Source organism: Lemur catta, chromosome 3 (assembly GCF_020740605.2).
Source record: "Lemur catta isolate mLemCat1 chromosome 3, mLemCat1.pri, whole genome shotgun sequence".
Classification (NCBI taxonomy): domain Eukaryota; kingdom Metazoa; phylum Chordata; class Mammalia; order Primates; family Lemuridae; genus Lemur; species Lemur catta.
The window spans coordinates 83,912,895-83,937,410 of record NC_059130.1 but is presented as its reverse complement, the minus strand read 5'-3'; the positions used below and the strand labels follow the sequence as shown (position 1 = coordinate 83,937,410).

Below are 24,516 nucleotides of genomic sequence, written 5' to 3'. Positions count from 1 at the left end.
AGGTTTGTTCTGCGGTCTGTTATTGTGCTGGTTTTCACTCACTGTGAGTTGTATCCTTGTGTTAGTGATTTTTGACTGTCGGCTGTTAATATTTTAAAGAATATTTTTTGAGAATTATTTGAAACCTGGGATGAAAGTGGGTGGGGATTCAGAAGTCAGTAAAATCCCTTTGGGCAAAAGCTGGCTTTGGCACTCACTCCAGGGCTCCTGGCTACTGCACGCCCACGGATGCTTTCTTTTTATATCAGTTCTGTGATACTTTCATGAATGTTTAAAAAAATGTATTCTTCACTTTACCTGCTTCGGTTAAGAGAATCATTTATATTGCCTAGTCGACCATATTCTCACAAACTGAAGTTTGATTTATTCTTTCATTCAACAAAATTTTGTTGGATATCTCCAGTGTGCCAGACACTGTGCCGGGTTACAGAAATAAAAACACCAAATGATCTCTGATGTCAAAGTGCCCACAGTGTACTATGGGAGACAGCACGTAAATCATGAATTGTAATGTAAGGCATGCTATAATTTTGCAAAAAAAGAAAGTAAATGAAGAGAACTAAAAATTATTTAACATATCAACCAGAGGCTTTTTGCATTGACAGCCCTAGGAAATTAGTAGTTTTATTCCCATTTCCACATGAAAGTAAGTAAATTTTTCAAAATTACAGGGTTAGTATTAATATATAGTAGTCCTGGATCCCAGAAATGCTTGACTCCAAATGCTAATACAGAAAAATGGTCATTCTGCTGCTAAGTGTCATGGAAACAGAGAAGAGTGAGGAATTATGGACTCTGGAAAGTGGGAAGGAGAAAAATGGATAGAAGGTTATTGAGTCCTCAGAATGGGTTGCATTTTACCTTCATGTTACCTAAAATGCAACCCAAATAAAGTCAAGAGATGATACCATGTGATGTCATCAGTGTGTCAATGACAGGGCCCTACAAAGACAATGGAAGCTAATACATATAAAAAGAAAATAATACGCATTTGCAAAGCACCTGTCATGTGACATACTGTTGGATTTGGTCCTCATAAAAGCCCTGTGAAGTCCATATTGTGGTCCCTGTTTATAAATAAAGAAATTGAGCTGCAGGAATACGAAGTCATTTACCACATGGCTAGTAAGTCTTAGAGCCTAGAATTGAACTCACGTCCTCTGCTTCTAAATTCAGTGCTCTTTCCACTATAGCACATAACAGATATTCAATAAATATTTGTAGTAAAATCTTGGGCCATGCTCAGCTTTAAAACAATTTGACGAAGAGGACCAGGAAGAAATGCAGCTTACCATGGCCTTGGGAGTGCCTGGCCAGCTTCGGGCCCTCAGGGGAGGCTTTTGTCCGGGTAATGTCAGTTGCAGCATCCTGCTTCCCAGCCAGCATGCTCCTTCCCCCTGTGTGGACACTGGTCATCTGGATCTTTCCAGGTGTCCCGTCACAGGCATCTACCTAAATATATGCAACAGGGAGAGTCCTGCAAGGCTCTGACTTATCCAGTCAGTTCTTCGCTAACTCATGCTGCTCTTCGTTCATTCATTCCTCATGGATAACGGTTATTTTCATTTATTTAATGCTGTCTTATGAGACTCTAAGTTTCCCGAGGATGCAGACCACGTCCTTCACTTACCTCTGCCTGGCCAGTGAGTGTCTGGCACAGAGGCAGTGCAAGTGAGGCAGGCAGGGTATAATGGAGCTCTGACAACAAAGCAGGCTCTTGAGTATTCTATCTCAATCCCCTTGCCACCCCATGAGGAATATCATTAGTGCCCTTGACAAAGAGCTTAGAGAGATTAAATAACTGCTCTCTGGTCCCACGGTGAGTAATCTCCAGAGGCAGGACTTGACCCCCCAGCCCTGTGCTCTTGACTGCGAAGGGATGCTGTGTATTCTTTCTCCTTTCCTTCTTTTTGCCTGACTTTTTGTCTTCCCACCCACTGTTGTTCTGTGACTTCTCATCTCTTTCTGCTCCCTCTCCCTCCAGCGTCTGTCAAACACTTGCTGAAGGCGAGAGAACATGCTAAGCTCTGGAAGTAGAGCGATGCGGTGGACAGAGCATCTTACACACAGGTCATGGAGACAACACACACGAGCGATTAACTGGGGTATAATGAGAGGAGTGTCATTCACAGCAGTAGGACTCACTGCCATGGAAACAGAACAGGGAGGTTGGCTCTCTCAGTTAGGAGACAGGGTTGGAGACTTCAAAAAGCAGGTGTTTTGAAACTGTATTTTCTAAAATGCACATAGGAGATGCATAGAGGGGATGAAGGAGTCCCGGACAAAGCAAATCAGCGTGAGCAGAGGCATGGGGGATTTGGAGAGTTAGTGTCCGTAGAAGGGTGGCATGGAGGCTGCTGCAGAGGGAAGAGTTGAAGGAAAAGAGGGAAGAGATGGGGAAGAAAGACCGGAGATGAGGCTGAGCAAAGAGGAGACAACGGGGCTGAGTTGTGAAGGATCCTGCACACCAGGCAGGGAGCTCACACTTTATTTCTTACCCATGGTGAGACAGGCAGGGGAGAAACCTGATCACATTTACATATACAACGACCTGGATAGACTGATGGAAGAGATACTGGAGACATAGAAAACGAAAACATTTTTGGCCATCTAAGTGTCTTCTAATTGCCCACTGAGAATGAGAGAAGGGCCACTAGCCTTCTGACTACAGGAGAGTAGATGTGAGGACCGACTATGACAATCCTAATGTAATTAATAGATGTAAGGCATGGGTTATCCTGAATTTTTGGTGGGATCTTGGGCAACCTGCAAACAGAACAAGAGGAGGGGCATTCTTTTCAGTCACACAGCCAAGATTGAAATTTTTTAAAAGGGGGGAAAATGGCAAGAAAGTAATAAAGTCAATATTTTATACAAATATGGTGACCACCATCATTCAGTGCAGTCCCTTAATGAGTACAGTCCCCTCATCATCTCGCATATCCCAAATAACACTTTACAATTTCCAAAACTCAAGCCCACTCCATAAAAGAAGGATGTGACCCTTGGGCAGTAGCCCGAGTCCATTTCTGGCTCATGCCATATGGCCAGCACTGAAAAAGGGCTTTTTCGTGGCCAGTATCCCTAGTCATGTTGCTCTGCTGCCTTTCTTGTATGCTCCTGATCAACCCCTTCCTGATCTCTAGCCCCCCATTTGTGGCCTTGCCCAGCCCCCTGGCCTTGACACCCAGTGCTGCTCCCCTGACTCTGGACTCTGCCTTTCTTAATTAGTGAGTTACTCCATCCTTTAAATTACACTGCTTTGTGATACTCTGTAAGCACCCAACATGGTCCAGCCTGACCTCTGGGCCTACACACCAGTTTGGGCCCACATCACCAACATGCTCTTTGATTTACCCCAGCCTGCAGATGGCACTGGGGAAATTTGATATTAAAAGACAGGCAAGTCTCAAATAATTATCTATGATATATTCAGCACTGGTAGTGGCCCTGGTGGTGTCTATTGTCTAAGTCTCCCACCAAGCTAACTACTTTGATGGGAGAGTGGCAATTGCATGCAGATATACACACACATGCACAATGTTTAATATTAATAAAAGCAACAATACATTTCATTTTTATAGTAGCTTATGGATTACAAAGCACTGTCATGCTCATTCATTTATTTTATCACCACAAACAAGGTAGCATAGGGATGGGAGTGGGGATGGTAGTTGGATAGGGATTCTTTTTTTTTTTTTTTTTTGAGACAGAGTCTCACTCTGTTGCCTGGGCTAGAGTGAGTACCATGGCATCAGCCTAGCTAACAGCAACCTCAAACTCCCAGGCTCAAGTGATTCTTCTGCCTCAGCCTCCCGAATAGCTGGGACTACAGGCATGTGCCACCATGCCCGGCTAATTTTTTCTATATATATTTTTAGTTGTCCAGATAATTTCTTTCTATTTTTAGTAGAGACGGGGTCTTGCTCTTGCTCAGGTTGGTCTCAGAACTCCTGAGCTCAAACAATCCACCCGCCTCGGCCTCCCAGAGTGCTAGGATTACCGCGCCCGGCCAATAGAGATTCTTTATTCTCATTTCACAGATGAGATGACTGAGCCCAGGGACAAGTCACTCTTCTAAGCAAGTCCTTGGGGCACAAAATTTAAGGAGGCCCTCAATCCAGGGTGGGGCAAATGCAGGAGCAGCACCTACAAGTGAGCGCTGCTCTATATTTTGCACTCTGGCTGCCTTGTTGAAATCACTCTAGTCCCAGTTCTGCTTCTCAGGCCTGTTTCATGGCTAATAAGTGGAAAACTGGGGGCTATAGCTCAGTGTCATTGGCACATTCATTTCCTTGACAAAATGTCCAACACCCATTGCATCTTCTAACTCTGCCTCTCTGTGTGTCTCAGCTGTAAAAAGTCATCCCCGTGAACTGTGTGTTGCATGTCTGAACTGCACCATTTGGCCAGGAACCCTAGGACACAAGTACCTTGAAAGGATGGTCTGAATGTGGATCTTTTTCTGTTTTCAGAGGTTCCAATTCACAGGGCTCTTCATCCTTCATTTTTTTACCTTCATCTTCATGTTTAGGACTGAAATGTGAAGAGATACCAAGGAAAAAGTGAAGCTTATTTAGATGATAGTATACTGTTCAATCATAAATAAAATAAATGGGAAATATTAATTTAAACATACATGAATCATGTTTTAAGGGGACCATAATCAGATCAATCATATAAATAGCTCCCCTGAGTTTCTGCCTGCTCCAGTCAATGACAGAGTATCAGTTCCTGCTTAAAATCTTCTAACACCCCATTGCCTGTAGGACAAAATCTAAGTCACATTGTGATCTGGCTCCTACCTTTATTTCCAAGCCCATCTTCATCTGCTCCTTCACTCCACTTTTGCTTGAGTCTAGACTCTCATAATTCCCCAAACCCACCATCCTATTTGAGCAACTCTCCCTTTTTATTCTTAACAGCTATTTCTTTTGTCAGGCATGTCTTCCGTATCTTATATTGCTAGCAAGTACAACACCCTTCTTGCTTTGTCTAAATCATCTTACCTTTCAGAATCCTTCCCTGATCCTCCCAAGCAGTCACACCTTCTCTGCTCCCCTAAAGTTGTGGTATAATACATCTGTCTATGGACCTATCTCCAATTCTTCCACTTTGCCTTGTCAACTACCTAAAAATCGAGTTATAAAGAGGCAGAAACTATCTTATTCACGCATGTATCCCCAGCACTAATGCTGTGTGATTCATGGGATAGCTCATTGCTGGGCGTGGAATGGTACTCACCTAGCACTCCCTAATGCAATGACTGACTGGCATGCACAAATATATGGATAACAGCTGTGGTAGAGGAGCATGTGAGAGAGTCAGGGTAAACAATGTCATGAAAAAAAGCCAGGACAGAATGCTGGGGAACATCAACATCCATGTGAGAACCTCTGGCATTATAATGAGCTAGATCAGTGGTCTCCAACCTTTTTGGAACCAGGGGCCAGTTTTATAGAAGACAATTTTTCCATGGACTTGTGGGCGGGGGGCAGTGTCATGAGTGTGTGTGTGCTGCAGAGCTCAGGTGGTCATGTGCGGCCTGTTTCCTCACAGGGCATGGACTGGTCACAGGCTGCGGCCCGGGTGTTGGGGACCACAGAGCTCGATTGTCCTACGGACCTTCTGCTACCACATTTATATGGAAGGCAGAAAAAGAAGAGCCCTCAAAAAAAATCAGAAGGGGTGGTTATGAAGGAAGGAGAAACACCAAGAAAGAGTGCTGTTCTGAAAGACGAGAAGGAGTTTTAAAGAGTTTCATTCATTCATCACATTACTGAGCACTCTTCAACACCATTAAGGCCATAGACTAGTTCTTCTGTAATGAACAGGGGCCGAGAAGTGAGAGCTGGGTTCTCATCCCCACTCCGCCTCTTCCTAAAAGTCTAAAATTAACCTTACCAAAAATCAGGTCTTCTCATCTACAAATGAAAAGTTACAGCTTTGCGCAGTGACAGTATCATAGCCGATGAGGTTTATCTAAGGCCTGATTATTGCTAATTGAAAACGTTTCCCTAAATGAAAGGTTACAACGCCAACCCCCACAGTTGCCATGAGAACAAAAAAAAAATGCATTGTTCGTAGCGTGTAATGGACCCTCAATAACTGTTGGTGTCCTTTTTTTCATCAAAGTGCTTGCCGAGTTAGATTCCCTAATTCTTACGTTCCCATAGCACGTGGCTGATATTTCTCCTAAGGCATTTGCCTGTCCTGTGGACGTATTGTCCTTTGTAATCCTTCCTCTCCCCGAATCCCGCCCAGTAGTTTCCGCACAGCTGAATCTCGATCAACAACTTGAATCAAATTTAATGTTGTGACTTCTAGGAATACCATGAGGGAGAGGGCACGTTGTCTCTGCTTTAAAACTCTTTTGTGGCTCTCCCTGACCTATAGGGTAAAGTCTAAATTTGTGCTGTCCAACACAGTGGCCACTGGCCATATACGGCTACTGAACACTTGAAATGTGTCTGGTCCAAATTGAGCTGTAAGTGTAAAATACATCTGGATTTTGATGAGTTGGTATGAAAAAAGGAATATAAAATACCTGAGTAATAATTTTTATATTGATTACATATGAAGAGAATATTTCAGACAGATTAAGTAAAATACATTAAAATTAATTTTACCTGTCTCTTTTTACAGGTGAAATTAAGCAGCTCCTAGAAAACGGCTACTAGAAAAATGTTAAATGATATCTGTGGTTTGCATTATATTTCTACTGGACAAGGCTGGTTTAAACAGTTGATTAGGGGGCTTAGGCCCTCCTGGATCCAGCCCCGCATGCTTCCCCAACTTCCTGGCTGCTGTTCCCACACTGCACTTTGTGTCCAAGCAGTATCAAACTGTGTGTAGATTCCTGGACCTGCCTTTCTGCTTAACACTCTGTCTTCACTCACACTTTTCCTTGTGCCTGGAACATACATTCCATCATTTTCACCTGCCCAGTTCCTACACTTCGTCCAAGATTCAGCTCAGGTGTCACTCTTCAAGGAAGCATTCTTAGCACCTCGAGGCTGGTTTTCATGCCTCACCTCTGTGTTTTAACAGCTTCCATAGCTGTGATTATATTTCTTTATAATTTCTTATTTATGTGGTTATTTTTACCCTCCAAGTAACCCCCACTCCCAACCATCCCACCTTCCCCCACCATCCTGAACCAAGGGTAGGGAATATATTCTATTCATTTTTTATCTCAGAATCTAGCAGTGTCTGAACAGAGTAAAAGCTCAATAAACGTTGAACTAAACAATCATTTGATATGTGCCTCCCATGCACCCAGCACTGTACTAGGTGCTAAAGGGTAATTATGGGGGTCATGATGTAGAGTCGAGCAGGAACTCAGGGAGAGAGATGAAGGTAGCCCATCCAGGCGATGCCAGCTCCCCCCATGATTCAGCACTTGCGTTTTTAGACCCAACCAGGACATTTTGATACTTGCTTCTCCAGAGCTCACCAACCAACCATGTTTTTTCTAATGCATTAAAATAACTCCAGGGGAAGGGTAATTAAAGCAGACTGTGAAGAGGCAGGTAAGAGCCCCTTAATCCAGGGGCTGCTGAGAACAGTAACTGAGAACACAACAGCCCCAGTAAGTGGAAGCAAACGTCTGGCACATGCTGGGTACTCCATAATTGTTTGCTGAGTGAGTGCAGCGTGGGCTAGAATGAGCTGAGAGAGGAAGACAGGGCAGGATCACAGTTCACTTTCCCTGCACAGGCACCTTGCAAGGTGCTGGGGAAACTGAACCAGGTCAGGCACTGGAAACAGCCGGCCCAGAGAGGAAAACAAGTTGTTATCAGAGGATCAGTGGTTGGACTAATGCTTTTCCTTTTGAAGATAAAACTTACCTAAGTTCTTGATGGAAAAAACTCTTCCAAGGCTGAAATTCAAGGGGAAAATTGTTATTTTCATAAAAATCAACCCAAATCAGGCTCTGTTGTTTGGTTACAGATCAGTAGAGACTAGACCGAAAGGCGAGGGGATTAAAGTCTTAGTACAGAGCAAAGACAGACACTGACAGCAGAAATTTCCAGGAATTGTTGCAGCGAGGCTGAAGATCAATCACAGAAGAAAATAAGCATTTCTGAAGTTAGGTGCATGCCCAGGGGAATGTATGATTTAACTCAGAAAAATAAATTGTTCTTTGTACACCTTTCCAGGAATGTATCTGTAGAATAAAGAACTTCTAAATCATTTGAGGAAATATGAATTTGTGGTATTTGAGCAATGTTTCAGTGGGAAAAATTGGAACTCACAAGTGTGCAAGTAATGCTGGCATTTCTCCCCTGCTGACTGCTTATGTGCCCTCTGATCTCTACTCAGCTCTCGTATGATCTAGATATGGCTCCACTAAAATTATGTCCAGATGATCACAATATACCCCGCCTCATTTATTCAGTGGTCACATAGCTGATGCCATTCATTTGGAATCTTGCCAAGAACCCCGAAGAACAGAAAATATCTAAGCATCTAAAATGCTGCTGTGAAATCTAGGCATAATAGCTCATTACACAGGGACTGTTGGTTCTTATTTTACATCTAATTCTAGCAAATTAGATGCAACAGTGGTAGAATGACAAGTCAGACTGACCTTGTTTTATACCTTTGCTACATTATTTATAGATTGCTTAACCTCTCCGAGCCTTGATGTTCTCATCTGCAACACAGAAGAAGTGATAGCAGCTCACAGGGTAACTGCAGGGATTAATTGCTACCATGTATGCAAAGTGCCTGACACCAATGGGACTTCGTATGTGTTTGACCACACGAAAGTCTCACTGTGAGACACAGAGATATTGACAATAAAAATAAATGAAAATTTTCAGAAAAGAGAAAACAATATGGCCGGGTGTGGTGGCTCACACCTGTAATCCCAGGACTTTGGGAGGCTGGGGATTGCTTGAGGCCAGGAGTTTGAGACCAGCTTGGGCAACATAGCAAGACCTCATCTCTACAAAAAAATAAAAAACTTAGCCAGTCATGGTGGTGTGCGCCTGTAGTCCTAACTACTTGGGAGTCTGAGGCAGGAGGACTGCTTTGAGCCCAGGAGTTTGAGGTTGCTGGGAGTTACGACAGCACCACTGACTCCACCAGCTTGGGCAACAGAGCAAGACTCTGTCTCCAAAAAAAAAAAAAAAAAAAAGAAAGAAAAGAAAAAAGAAAGGAAAAGAAAAAAGAAAAGAAAGAAAAAGAAAAAAAAGAGACAATTACAGAAAATAGACTTGTGGTTCGGTGTGAAGGCAACTAGCTCTTCTTCAGGGGCCCAACGGCATCTCATAGGAAGAGCATGACCTATGTCCACTCAGTCCCTTATGTTCAAGAATATTGCAAGTTATCAGGAAAGGATGAAATCAGATTCTACTCATGGAGCTTAAAAATACAGAGATGAACACAAAACATGTCAGAGAGTAAAAGATTTAAAAAGTAAAAATACTTTCATGCTTTTTTATTTGAATGGGATAAAGTTCAGCTATTTGGAGAGTTCACTTGTACAAAACAGTTTATTATTTGTTGATGTTTCTAGGTAAGTGAAGTGTTTTAATAGAATGTTTCTACTCTCATTAATAGGAATAATAATCATTTGTATTTTTTTAGCTACAAAGTATATCCACAAATGAATACTCCTTATTAGCAGGCATGAGAAAACTGAAACAGAGAGATTAAGGATCTAGACTAAATGGACCCACTGGGAAAAGACTGACCCCATTAAAACACTAGGTAAGTGGCTCCTGTGAGCGAGGCACTGTACTAGGTAATTACATACTTTGTCTGACTTAGTTCTCTCAGAAACCAATGAAACAGATACTGGGCCCCCTATTTATTGAGCATCTACTATCTACTACTGCAGATACACTCACCACAAGACATACTCCTGTCCTCATGGAGAATACACCCTTTTACAGAGGACACAACTGAGTCTCAGAGAGGTGAAATACTCTGTTCCAGCCACTTACTAATATACTGTTTACCCCCATTTATCTTTCTTTCATTCTCACAAGGACCCCAGAAGTGGGTGCTTTATGGTGCTTCTGTTGCAGATGAGGAAATGGAGATTCAGGATTACACAACCAGGAGCTGGCACTGAGGTCAGCAAGGCTCTGCTTGGGCCCTAAGCAGGTTGCTATTCTGCCTCCAGGTGGTACCTATTGCCACACCCAGCAGGCGCCCAGAAAGTGTGCCCTGAAGGTCTGGTCATTTTCTTGGAAGCACAGGAATATACAAATCTGAATTGTGCCAGAGAGCTCTTCTCTATGAAGAGGGCAGTTACTGAAGCCTAGTTGGTGCTGGCCACCCTAGATAAGGGGCTGGGGATAGATTAGAACTATCTCCTTTCATCCCATTACACATTTTCTGTCTCTGACATTATAGGGCTCGGGGTTCAGATTCTTTTTTTTTTTTTTTTTTGAGACAGAGTCTCGCTTTGTTGCCCAGGCTAGAGTGAGTGCCGTGGCATCAGCCTAGCTCACAGCAACCTCAAACTCCTGGGCTTAAGCAATCCTACTGCCTCAGCCTTCCGAGTAGCTGGGACTACAGGCATGCACCACCATGCCCAGCTATTTTTTTCTATATATACTTTTAGTTGGCCAGATAATTTTTTTCTATTTTTAGTAGAGACGGAGTCTCGCTCTTGCTCAGGCTGGTCTCGAACTCCTGACCTTGAGCGATCCACCCGCCTCGGCCTCCCAGAGTGCTGGGATTACAGGCATGAGCCACTGCGCCTGGCCAAGGGTTCAGATTCTTAATGGCTGAAGTCTGGAAAAGCATTAGCAATAGGAGAAAAACTAAAAATAAAGACCTTTCTCCCTTATAAAAGAAACTACTTCAGAATCAACCCTGTATACTTGTTTTACTTTTCATTATAACATTGGTAAGGAGAGAAGAAACAATACCTTTTGAAGTTCTTCAATTCCAACTTCATAAGTTGCTAAAACAAACATAAAAAATTATTTCAAGACAGTGTATCCATCCATTTCTTATAGTTCCCAAGATTAAAGCAATTATGAAAGATTGCAGAATTCAGTTTTCTGAATCTTTAGAACATTGGTCTATGCAAGGCTCTATCTACATGGTGTGGGAAGTTACGGGGTCACTGATCATGGTTTTAATTTCTGTGGGGGTTTCCAGGGTGGAATTTACAGTCAGTGAAAACATATGAAACCAGTTTTCTGTTTTGATAAATAAATACATATTCCATGCTTAAAAGAAAGCACTGGAATTTAGTGGTAGCAATCAGAAGCACAACTTGAAAGGATAGGGAAAGGAAAAAGGGCTAAAACAAGCCTAAATCCCACTTCAACAAAATGAACTCCATATCCTGCCCAAAAGTGTTTTGCTTCATGAAAATTTTGTTTCCATAAATACAGCTTGAAAAGGGGAGCCCACCAACTAAGGCTCAAATACCTTTGGTTTTTCCAATAGTTCTGTAGATTTTATTTTATGACATGATACCAATCTTAATTACGATCATGCATTGCTTAATGACGGGTATGCTCTAAGAAACACATCCTTAGGTGGTGGTGTGCAAACATCAGTGTGCTTACACAAAGCTAGATGGTATAGCCAGCTACACACCTATGGTATGGCCTATTGCTCCTAGGCTACAAACCTGTACAGCACGTTACTGCACTGAATACTGTAGGCAACTGTAACACAATGATATTTGTGTATCTAAACAGAAAAGGTACAGGAAAAACACAGTATCTTATGGGACCATATGTGGCCTGTCACTGACTGAAACATCATCATGCAGTGCCTGACTGTATTAACAAATACAAGTTAGTGACAAGAATTTGAGTTCAAACTCCATGCTGCCACTTCCTACATAGGAGATTTCAGACAAATTACTTCATTTCTTTGAGCCTTAGCTTGTTCATCTATGAAAACGGGCTGATGGGTACCTGACTTACAGAGTTAATGGGGAGGTAAAGAGAATGATGTAAGAAATGTAATATCTAGCAGAGCACCAGACATTTTACAGAAAGTGATATTTTTTTTTTATAAAATCGCTTATCTGGTTTTTCTTTGCTTACAAGTTATTTTAAAAAGTTTTCTCCCTACTATTAATGAATATGTGTGCATAATAAGTAGGACTCCTCTCTCTGTTTTTTTTTTTCTCTCTCTCTCTGGCTGCTAGATTCCTGAAGCTTTAGTTTGGAAAACTGACCAAATACCACACTGCATTTCTAAGCCCTTACTATTCTAAACATACATGATAAAATAAATGAAATCCTAGGTATTTTTTGTTAGGGACTGTCTGCATGTGATCGTTGACACAGACCTAACATTCTGTATGGATGACTGATAATACATACTTGAACTTGGGTAATTGTACACATTTATTTTCACTGATTTTTGAGTGAAAATATTTTATTCTGCTATTCCTTACTTTAAAAACTTTATTTAGCTTGTAAAAGTTTTTAAAAATATCTGTTTATGATACAATTTACCCATATCCTTTCCTAGATTTGTTTTCCAATTTTAAAAATAATAATCTCCGCCTCCCTCCCTCAATTTATTTACCTATATATTTTTCAAAGAACTAAGAAATCATCTCATTTGCTTCTAACCACCTGTGGGGTAGATGCATTTATTCTGCCTTAGAAACAATGAAACCAAGACCCAGAGAGATCTTACTTGCCTTGGCTAATAAACAAAGATAATACACATTCAATCAATAATGTACTCATTATTGGCATTGCTTTTTAACAAAGTGAAGGTTCTTTAATGGTAAGTTTTGCTATCAAAACTTACTCCAAGGTAGGAATATAAAGCACAAAGGGCTGCATCCCAGCGGGTCAAGAAGGGACTAGGAATTATAACAGGAGGATGTGAACCACAGCACTGGAGTCCTTGCTCACTGTCTGCAAGAGTTATATAACTCTCTCTCCACTGAACAGCTTCATCATGCTGGCAGAGAAAGGAAAAACATCAGCAGATGGTCCTCAGCACACCCACAACTGCCCGTGTCTTAACACGGTCACGTCTTAGAGGCCCTCCGCTCTTTCTCCATGTACTAACAAGGTTACAGGGGTGTGACCTCGAAAAAGTCCCTTTACGTCTTTCATACCAGGTGGTGAGATGACAATTACTGATATTATAAAAGCAATAACAAAAAGCAGCTGACATTTTTTCACACTTATAGATAGCAGGCATTATGCTAAGTGTTTAAATGCATTCGCTCTACTAATATTCCAATCTCACTGACGAGGAAACAGACACCCAGAGAAGTGAAGTAACCTGGCCAAGGTCACTCAGTTAAGAAATGGCTTTTGGATTTTCTTCCAATCATAGATTCATTCATTTAAATGGAATATTAACCAGGAGCATAAATAGAACTTCTCTGTTTCCAGGTATCTTCGAGGATCTCCAAGACCTTTCAAAAAACCCCTGTGGCTTATAAGTACAGTCTGAAAAGCACTAATCTATTAGGATCTCTGAGGACAATTCTGCGGAGCTTCCAGAATAGCCTGAATCCTGCATACCCAACGCCAAGTTCTGTATAAAAGGGCGAAACCTCACAAAGCCGACTGGCTGAGCTATGCACCCTGAGGGGATGGCTTTCAGCACTGTTGAAGGGACAGACTCACCCAGTGGCTACGGTGAAAACCAACCACTTCATCCTCTTTCTCCTTCCTTCCCTCCCTTTGTCCCTCTTGGAAAGGTATTATTTAGATTTCTCCTCCTTGGTGGGCAAAGGAAAAAGATGGATCCATTTTAAGTTAACTTAAAACAAGTATAAGGTGTGAGACTTAGCTCCAGGTTTATGTATTTTATTTTACCTATGCACATCCAACTGTTCCCACAACATTCGTCAAAGGCTCTCTTTCCTCTACTGAATTGCTTTTGCATCTTTATTTAAAAAATCATCTGGGCGAATTTGTGTACGTCTATCTCTGGGTACTCAGTTGTTCCATCATTCCATATGTCTCTCTTTGCCACTGCCATGCAGTCTTGATGACTGTAGCTGTAAGTCTTAAAACTAGGTGGACTGATGGCTCCCATTTTTCCCTTTCATAATTGTTTTTAGCTCTTCTATTTCCTTTGCCTTTTCATATTATCTACAAAAGATCTTGCTGGGATTTTTATAGGAATTGTATTAGACCTGTATATCACTTGGGGAAAATGGACATTTTTATTGTCAATTTTACTGTATTGAGTCTTCTGATACACAAATATGGTATGTTTCTCCACTTATTTAGATTTTCTTTGAATTTATTTAATCATTTTATAGTCTTCAGCAATACATGCTTTGGTAGATTTAACTATTTTTCTGTTTTTGAGCAATTTTAAATGGTATCACATTTTTCAACTTCCGTGTTTGTGTGTGCTAATACATAAAACTACAGTGATTTTTTGGGTATGTTTATTTTGTGTCCTGCAACCTTGTTAAACTCATTTATTAGTTTTAGGAGAGTTTTTTTTGTAAATTCCCTGAGAATTTCTACCTAGACAATCATGTCACTACAAATAAAGGTAGTTTTATTTCTTCCTTTTTGATCCATATGCCTTTTATTTCCTTTGCTTGCCTTATTGCTCTGGCTAGAACTTCCAGCACTATGTTGAATAAGAGTGGTGAGAGAAAACACTCTTGCCTTTTTTCCAATTTTAGGGGGAAAGTATTCAGTGTTTCACCACTAAGTATCATGTTTAGCTGTAGGCTTTTTGTAAATGTTCTTTGTCAAATTGAGTAAGTTCCCCTCTAAGTTTTTATTATGAATAGGGATTCAATTTTGCCAAATGCTTTTTCTGCATAGATCAATTATGTGATTTTTCTCTTTTGGCCTGTCAGTATGGTGGATTTCATTAATTGATTTTTTAATATTGAACCAGCTTTGCATCTCTGTACCATTATACACTACACTTGGTTATAGTGTATAATTCCTTTTATATCTTTCTGAATTCTATTTGCTAATGTTTTCTTAAGGATTTTTGTGACTATACTTATGAAGGATATCAATCTAAAGTTTTCTTTTTTTGTACTGTCTTTGGTTTTAGTTAGGATAATACTAGCTTTACAAAATGAATTAAGAAGTGCTTTCTCCTTTTCAATTTTTCTGAAAGATTGTATAAAATTAGTATCAATTCTTCTTTAAATGTTTGGTAGAATTTCCCAGTGAAATCACCTGGACCTAGAGATTATTTAGGGGGAGTTTTAAAATTATGCATTCAGTTTCCTGAAAAGTTACAGAGATATTCAAATTATCTGTTTTGGGTAAGTTGTGGTAGTTTGTGCTTCTTAAAGAATTGTCCCTTTTTTATATAAATTGTCAAATTTATATGTGTAGAGTTGTTCATAATATTCCTTTATTATCCTTTTGATGTATACAGGGTCTATAATGACATCCCTGTTTCATTCTTGATATTGTTTATGTCTTCTTTCTGTTTGTCAGTTTTGTTAGAAGTTTGTCAATTTTATTGATTTTTTCCAAAGAACAAGCTTTTGGTTTCATTGATTATTCTCTATTGTTTTTCTATTTTCAATTTTATTTATTTCTGATCTTGTTTCTTTCCTGCTACTTGCTTTTAAGATTTTTTTCTTTGTCTTTATTTTTCAGAAGTTTGATTATGTTTCTTCATGTGCATTGGGTTTATCCTGTTCTAGGTTTCCTTGACTTTTGAATCTGTCCTTTTATGTCTTTTGCCAAATTTGGGAAGTTTTCAGTCACTATTACTGCGAGTATTTCTTTAGCCATGCCCTCTTTCTCCTCTCCATCCAGAATGCCAATGACATGAATATTAAATCTTTTGTTATAGTCCCACAATTTTTTGAAGCTCTGTTCATTCTTTTTCAGTCTGTTTTCTCCTTGTTCAGATTGGGTAATTTCTATTATTTTCAGGCTCACTGACTCATGTTCCCTCCATTCTGCTGTTGAGCACATCCACTGAACTTTTAATTTTTATTTATTTATTATGTTTTTTTAGAGACAGGGTCTTGCTCTGTCACCCAGGCTGAGGTGCAGCAGCGTGATCATTGCTCACTGCAGCCTGGAATTCCTGGCTTCAAGCAATCCTCCTGCTGCAGCCTCCCGAGTCATTGAGATTATAGGCGTGAGCCACCTTGCCTGGCTTTTATTTTTCAGGTCTGAAGTATTCATTTGGTTTTTCTTTACATCTTCTATTTCTTTGTAGAGACATTCTACTTTGGTAAGACTATTTTTTTCCCATTTGTTTCAAGATGGAAACTTGCTCATAATTGCTCACTGAAGTATGTTTATAAAAGCTACTTTGAAGTCTTGGTCAGAAAATTCTAATACTTCAGTCATCTCAATTTTTGCATCTATTGTGTTCTGGTTTTTTTTTCCCCCGCTTCAGCTGCTATAACAAAATACCATAAACTGAATGGCTTATAACAACAGAAATTTATTTCTTACAGTCCTAGAGCGGGAAATATTGTAAGATCAAGGTGCCAGCAGATTCAGCATTTGGTGGGGGCCTGCTTGCTTTTTCATAAACGGCTGTCTTCGCACTGTGTCCGCATACAGTGAATAGCAAAAGCAGTCTTTTTTGGGACTCTTATAAAGACACTAATCCCATTCGTGAGGGCTGCACCCTGTGATCTCATGTAATTAATACTGATTACCTCCCAGTGACCCCCACCTCCTAATACCATCACCTTAGGGAGTAAGGTTTCAACATACACATTTTGGGGAGTAACAAGCAATTGATTTTTAATACCCAAGTGAGGAAAGAACCCCTCGACGTGCTGGGCAGGGGGCAGGAGTTCTGGCTCTCCACTAGGCTTCTGCTGCTTAACACCCTTGCTGGGAAGGGCAGGACTGCCCTGTCATTGTTCCCCATGTGGCTTCTGCTGGCACCACAGGTAGCAGGTGGCCTTCTTACTGCTGGGTGCTGTGAAAGTCCCCCCCACTAGGTCTCCTGGACACCATCCTAACAAGTAGGAGGAACGGTGTCATGTTACTGCGGGGAGGTAGGTGGAGTCCAGTTTCCCCATATGATCTTCATAGATGCTGTAGGTGGAGTTTTATTGCCACCTGGCAGGGACAAAAATCCCAGCTAATGAGTTTTGGCCTTCTCTGACACCATCCCAGTGGCAGAACTGGGGTGCATCATTGCAGCTTGATGCAGGTGGGTGTCTAGTTGTGGGAGAGTTTCTGCTGTCGGTGGTGGGGCCACAGTTTTTTTCCTATGCTGTTTGGCTGGAATAGATCAGTTATCATCTAGAGGTTTTCTGTCTTTCTAGGCTGACATTGTCCTGGTCCTTTGACTAGAAAGGACAGGCATTTGTGGGAGCTGTTTTTGTCTGTGCCCATTGGTGTTTTGGGGCTGCAAGCTTTTTCTCCTCCAAGTTTGGGATACATGAGTCAAGAAAGAAAACCAGGAAACTCACCACCTTACCCTTCCCTGGGTCCCAATGTCCCAAGCTGATCTAGCTTCTTCTCTCTACCTTTCAGAGTCTTCCAGTCTTCTTACATTTGTTTTACATATATCATGTCCAGGGGTTTTAGTTGTACTTAGCCAGAGGAATAGGAAAAAATACTTTTGCTTCATCTTCCCAGAAGCAGAGGTCCATGTGACTTAGAATGTATGATTTTATCCAACACTCAGAACAGCTCCACAGAAGAGATATTATATCCACTGTGTAGAGGAAGAAACAGACTCGGATGTTGTTCACCCAGTGAGCAGTGTAACAAGGAGGTAGGACACCAGGAGAAGAGTCAGATGAACAGGTCCAAGTGGGGGTAAAACAGCCACTTCCCCTCTTTTTCCTGTAGGGCAGCTGCATCTTGGGTCTTTAGAGGGTTGGGGAGAAAGGTGGGTCAGAATCCTGTGATCTCAGCTGCTTCCGCCTTCTCTGCAGCCCCAGCAGGTCTGCCCCTGTCTCCCGTAGGACTCCCTCTCTGGCAGGGGAAGTCCTCGCCACCCTTGCCCTACTCCTGCCCTGTTCCCACCCTGCTCCCTGTCTGCTGGCCTGTGCTCTGTCATCTCTCTAATGCATCCGTGGCTTGTCTTCTGAGCCTTTTCTCTTTTCAGTCACGAGCATTTGTCTCCTCGGCAGCACTATCCATGAAGCACACAAAGGATCCTTGAGTCAAAGACTGAAGAGAGACCTAGATTAGTGGTTCCTTCTTCAGGCACCATAAATAATGCTTCCTGGCAGGTTCACCTTTAAAATTTGTGTCCCAGAGAGGACAAATGCAGGCCTTGGTCCAGCTTCTATACTTAATCCTCAGCTCCACCCTATACCATGAGGGACCAAACCCCATCTACACCAGCCCCTACAAACAGCTCTCTCCCTGCAGCCCAGTCTACTCTGAGGAAGGAGGACTCAGGGAGGGGACACCAGCAGGATCTTGGGGAGCCATTTGCATGGGACTGGATTCTGGGGGTCTCACGTGGTCCCGAGAGAGAAGGTGCAGGCTCTGGCAGGAGCCTCCCCTTGGCCTTGCTCTTAGCCTTGTAGAAAGGAATGGAGTTGGAAGTTGGCCCAAATGGGGCCTGCAGACTCTCTCTTCAAAGTGTGGTCTGTAGACCAGCAGCACTGGCATCACTGGGGAACTTCTTAGAAATGCAGAATTGCAGAACACACCCCAGAGCTACCGGACCAGAATGTACCTTTCACAAGATCCTCAGGTGACCTGTGTGAACATTAGAACTTGAGAAGCCCTGCTCTAAAGCGGGGCCTGGATACTCTGAGTACAGGGCAGCCTTGCCTTCTGGGGGAGGAGAGCAGGAATCGCTGTATTTTACAAGCCAAATGGGAGAGTCTAGACTTTGCCCAGTCTAGGAGAGAGCGAGCTTTTCCAATAGTTCTCTAACCTCTTATTTCTTAGGAGAGGAGAAGGAAATTTCAATAGGTCCTGATTCATACCTCATGAACTTCCTAAGTATGTATTCCCAGGAAAATGACTTTCTTTCCCAGAACTTTGGCCTTCTTGTCTGTGTAATAGTGGCTGGATCAGATGATTTCTTTTTAACCGTCCTTCCAGGGAAGCCAATCTTTCTTGAATGAGAAGCAGCATAAAATTGTGGAAAGAGCATGGATTTTAGAGGCAGGCTGAGCCTGTTTCACGTTATAGCTCTTCTGCATATTACTTGCATGACTTTGTACAACTCAATCTCACTGATCTTCAGTTTCCTGTCTTGAACAGTGGGGTAGTAAACCCACTCTGTCAGCAGGGATGTGCGTAGACAACCTAACACAGAACTGTGGCCCATAGTACAGGCTCAATAAATACTAGTGCTTACTCTAGCACTAACATTTATGCCTTTTGTAGAGAACTGGCTGATTTTATAGGCAGAACAAAGACGTCGAAATGTGCAGTGAGTCTCTGCTTCTTCACTTTTTTACCTGAGAGGCTCTCTTTTTTCACAAAAAGGCCTGAGCATTGTTGGCAATACCAGAGGCAGGAAGACTTAGCTCTGAGCCAGTGGTCAGATCCATTAAATAAATCCCCTGCTCCTATTCAGACTGAACACAGGGGCCTGATTCTCATGGTCTGTTATCTCCCTCTCCACACACAGAGTAACCAGGGGACTTCAAGAAAGAAACCATGAGAAGAGAGATGAAGTTTCTAAAGGAGGAGAAGGAAGAAAAATTAATCGCCATATCTTGATTTTCCCTCCCACGTATCTATAAAAGGCAAAGCAGCTAAGTCGATTGGTGAAGGAAAGAAAAGAAGAGGTAGAGAAGGCAGCAGTAGGAGGCATGAGATAGCACTGATGCCCAGCTGGATTTATTCATATTTTTAGGAGACCAGACATAGGAAAAAAAATGAGATGGTAGAGCAGAATGGCTGTGAATTTTTAAACTTATAGTTAGCTAGAGGGAAAATACCATTTCTGACACATTTTCATTCCATACAGGGCTACAATATTAATTGGCTTAGCACACTTACAATCAGCAATTTCTTCTGCAGTGCACAGGTTAATGGAGTTGCCAGAGTGTCTCAGATATGAAATTGTTGCCTCATAATTATGTGGTTCTTCAAATTCTGCACTGAGAAGCAGGGAGAAAAAAAGGTTACTTAAAATATAACATTTCATTAAACACATTTTAAAGCTTTTGGTATTTTTTCCTCATTAGAGAAGTAATATAGGCTAGCCAATATGGTGACATAAGCGTACGGAAAGCACACCACCCCTGCTCTAAACATGTGGGACTTCTGGGTGAAATACAACAGCACAAAGAATTGTGCAAAGATTACATAGCTCACAAAGAAAACAACAGAGGAACATCCACAGGTGCCAGACAGAGAGAGGAAACTGACAAAGATGCAAGTGAAAATTGTAGTCAAGGGACTCAAAGGGAAATTGAGACCAGATAAAGAGAGATCTTACTGACCAGCCATCTGGGGATTTAATGTCTGAGTCAGAAGGTAAGTCTGAGCCATAAGTCTCCTCTAATTGGGAAGCTGAAACTAAGCCATCAGCAAAAAGTCCAGAGTCACAATATGCTGTCCCATCTGTAAAACAAGTTCTGAAAAATATCTGTCTGCTCTCCCAGGCAATGAGCAGGGAAGGCTGCTATCTCACGATGGCCACAGCAGCTGAAAGAGTCACCTATGAAACATCAGAAACTTGACAACCCAGCACCAAGCACAGATGTGGGGTATAAATTCATACGATCTTTGTATTTCAGAGACACAAAGCCAAAACTGGTACTTGAAATCCAAATCCCCCTGTAAAGGCAAATCTGAAATCATTCTGTATGCTTCCACAACCCATGGCATCTATGGTTTCCAAAGAAAACAAGGCCTACTCAAAGCGAGACGATAGTTAAAAACTGAAAACCACCAGGCACGGTGGATCACATCTGTAATCCCAGCATTTTCGGAGGCTAAAGCAGGAGGATCGCTTGAGGCGAGGAGTTCAAGACCAGCCTGAGCAACATGGTGAGACCTTTTCTTTATTAAAAAAATAGAAAACCTTAGCCAGGTGGGTGGTGAGCACCTGTAGTCCCAGCTACTCAGGAGGCTGAGGCAGGAAGTTCCCTTGGGCCCAGGAGTTTGAGGCTGTAGTGAGCTATGATCATGCCACCGCACTCCAGCATGGGTGACAGAGTGAGATCCTATCTCTAAAACAAACAAACAAAAAAGCTTAAAACCACACCAGGAGATAAGCCATGAGACAGTCAGAATAACTAATAGGGAAATTAAATAATAGAATAACATGAAAGTGAATTTAATATAAGTGTGTTTAAGTGTTCAAAGAAATAAAGGAATGGAAGCTATTAGGTAACGGCAAGAGATTGAGGGAAAAAAACCCGTAGATTTGGGGAGAAGAGAAAGGAGTTATAGAAATCAAAAATATAATTCTTTGAAATAAAAAAAAATTAATGTAGAGGTTGGAAAGTAGATTAGACAGCAGAAGGAGGAATTGGTGAATTATTTAGATCTAAAGAAATTATCCAGAATGGAGCACAGAAAGACTAACAGATAGAAAATATTTAAAAAGTTGAGAGATATGGAGGATAGACTGAGAAGGTCCACATATACACACTAGGGAGTATTTTCCCTCTAGCTAACTATAAGTTTAAAAATTCACAGCCATTCTGCTTTACCATCTCATTTTTTTTTTTTTTCTATGTCTGATCTCTTAAAAATATAAATAAATCCAGCTGGGCATCCATGCTATCTCATGCATCCTACTGCTGCCTTCTCTACCTCTTTTTTCTTTCCTTCGCCAATCGACTGAAAGGACACTAAAAGGAAAGAAGAAAGAGAATGATGAAAGGAGTCCATATTCAAGTCATAATAGCTGAGACTTCTCTAAAATTGAAAAAGGACATGAATCCTTTACTTTAAGCAACTTCAATACAAGAAATAACAATAAATCCACACTTATACAGTGTGTGGTAAATAAGCATAAGTCAAAGGAAAAAATGCATAATCTATGTGAGAGAAAAGACATCATCCACTACAGAACGGAAATCAGGCTGGCAATGGATTTTTTAATAGCACAATAGATGGTGGAGATTATGGATAATATCTTAAAACACCGAGGAAAGAAAGCTGTCAATATGAAATTCGATTCCAGCTAAATTGCCATCGAAAGGTGAGGGAAAGCAAAGATGTTTTCAGGATACAAGTATGTGTGTTTACTACTCACAGACCTTTGCTTAAATACATCAAAATGGCATATTTCAGTGAAAAGAAATTGAACTAGTAATGAAGTAAGATATAAGAAACAATGGTAAACAAAGAAATTAATAAAGCTATTGGTAAATCTAAATGTTGACTGGAAAAAATTACTAATTTGTAGAAGTTTAAGAATATGATAAAATTAAAATATTAAATAATAATATAGAAGATAGTGGAAGAGGGCTATGGGAATTATTCTCAGGTGTTTGTATTACTTAGGAGCAGATAGAAATTTTGATTAACATTAGACTTTGCTAATTGTAGATGTAAAAATTTAATTGTAACCACTAAAAGGAACAGAAATAGCATATTTAACTTCTCAACTGGTAGAAGAGGACTATGCAATGGGAAAGCTTAAATATTAAAGAAAAAAAGTAAGAAAAAAAGCAAATATAGAAACTATATAGTAAATTATAATGGAGAAAAAATCCAAATAGATCAAGAATTGCAATAAATGCCCATAGAATTACCTACTCTAATAAAATAGAGAGCATCTGACTGGATATTTTTTAAAAAACTAGCTAATGCTACTAAAAAGAAGCAGACGAACCAAAAGTTCCAGATGAATGGCTGGAGAAAGAGACATAAACCAAATACCACCAAAAGAAAACCGAGGTAGGTGTATTAATATCAGACCACGCTTTAGCATGACTGATAAAGAACATGAGAAAAGGTACACATGTGTGCATATACACATACACACAGATTAGTGATAAGCAATGAAAAAAAACTAGAGATAGTTTTAGGTTTTCAGAAATCTAAAAATGTTATGATCAGCTGTCTGCCAATAAATTTGAAAATTTAGAGAAAATTGGCAAATTTATAGAGAAATATCAAATTGCCACACTGACTAAAAAAGAAACAGAAAAACTAATAGGCCAATAAATCATTAAAGAACTTGAATCAACAGTATGCCTCCCCATTCTTCCCTATACCCATATCCACCCCCAACCAACCTCTCTTCTTGTTCTCCACCAGCTAGTTTTATAGGCAAGTTTTACTTTATTTATTTATTTATTTTTAGAGACAAGATCTTGCTCTGTTGCCCAGGTGAGAGTGCAATGATGTTACCATAGCTCACTGCAGCCTCAAACTCCTGGCCTCAAGTGATCCTCCCACCTTGGCCTCCCAAAGTGCTGGGAGTACAGCATGAGCCACCATGCCCACCCTTGTAGGTAAGTTTTAATGAACAGCTTCAGAGAACAGAAAGAGGAAAAGCTACTCTTCTCATTTTAAGAGGATAATATAATTTTGATATGAAAACTACAATAAGAGAAAATATAGCCTGCTCTCACTTAAGAGATTTTAGCCCAAATCAACTAAATAAAATCCTGAAAAAATGAATTAATCAGTATTAAAAATAATTCAAGAACAACTAAAATTTATTCTAAGACTTCAAGGGTGACTCAATATCAGAAAATTTATCATTGCAATTAATCATATTGTTTTAATAAAAGGGAAAAAAAGATTATTTTAACAGATGCAAAAAAAGCATTCCGTAAAGATGAACTTTCCTAACGTTCCTAACTAGAATACTTTCCAACAAATGTCATACTTAATGGTAAAGTGTAACAAATAAATTTAATATCTGAGCTCTATCTGGAGCTTCAGCAATAAGAAAAAGACAAATAAACTCACAGAATACTGGACAAAAGTGTATGACAGACATCACAAAAGAGTAAAATTGAATAGCTTATAAAAGTAAACCCCTCACCTCATAGTAAACAGGGAAATGGAAATCAAGATAATAAGAATTTAATTCACACCCACCAGATTAGCAAGAATCCCAGTTTGAAAGTAATACCTTGTTTGGCAAGAATATAGAGAAACAGGAAATCTTTGTACTGCTTTGAGAGAGTGAGTTCTCACAACTATTGCATTTTGGAGAATCATTTTTCAGTATCCAGTAACACTGAAGTTATTTATGTAGTAGTATTTAGCAATTCTACTTCTAAGTAATAGCTTTGAGTAACTTGCTTATATTCACCTAGAAACATAAGAGGATGATTACTGCAGCATTATTTGAAACGGTGAAAATTTAAAACAACTGACACATTCCTCGGTAAGGGAATGCATAAACAAATTGTGACATGTTCATATGATGAGATAAAATACAGCAATTATAATGTAGATAATATATATCAACATTGATAGAATAGGAAAACACATCTTTATTAAAAAACAAGTTGCAGAAGGATAAAGATGCTATCTATACAAAAATTTTAAATACCATATCTTTAACAGATATATACGACATTGTAGTTCAAGTATAAGAATATACTAAATGGATAAACTCCTAAATCTGGGATCAGAGTTGCCTCTGGGAAGGGAGAAGGGAAATGGAATTATGGAGTGAAAAAAGGGGCCTTCAACTGCATCCATAACAAGTGGAGAAGAGCAACTACATCACACC

The 24,516-nt window shown here is 40.5% G+C and overlaps 1 protein-coding gene and 1 pseudogene across 1 annotated transcript in view; one reads left to right on the top strand and one right to left on the bottom strand.

Moving 5' to 3' along the window:
* The window catches only part of FYB2 (FYN binding protein 2), a 98,725-nt gene that overhangs the window by 28,209 nt on the left and 46,000 nt on the right, over nucleotides 1-24,516 (bottom strand). The window contains exons 6-10 of the mRNA XM_045546546.1: nucleotides 19,860-19,960; nucleotides 10,893-10,927; nucleotides 7,851-7,882; nucleotides 4,434-4,536; nucleotides 1,293-1,452 (exon numbers count right to left, since the gene is read on the bottom strand). Coding sequence (XP_045402502.1) covers nucleotides 1,293-1,452; nucleotides 4,434-4,536; nucleotides 7,851-7,882; nucleotides 10,893-10,927; nucleotides 19,860-19,960 — 431 coding nt within the window. The remainder of the gene's footprint in view (nucleotides 1-1,292; nucleotides 1,453-4,433; nucleotides 4,537-7,850; nucleotides 7,883-10,892; nucleotides 10,928-19,859; nucleotides 19,961-24,516) is intronic.
* Nucleotides 5,943-6,026, top strand: LOC123636113 (annotated as a pseudogene).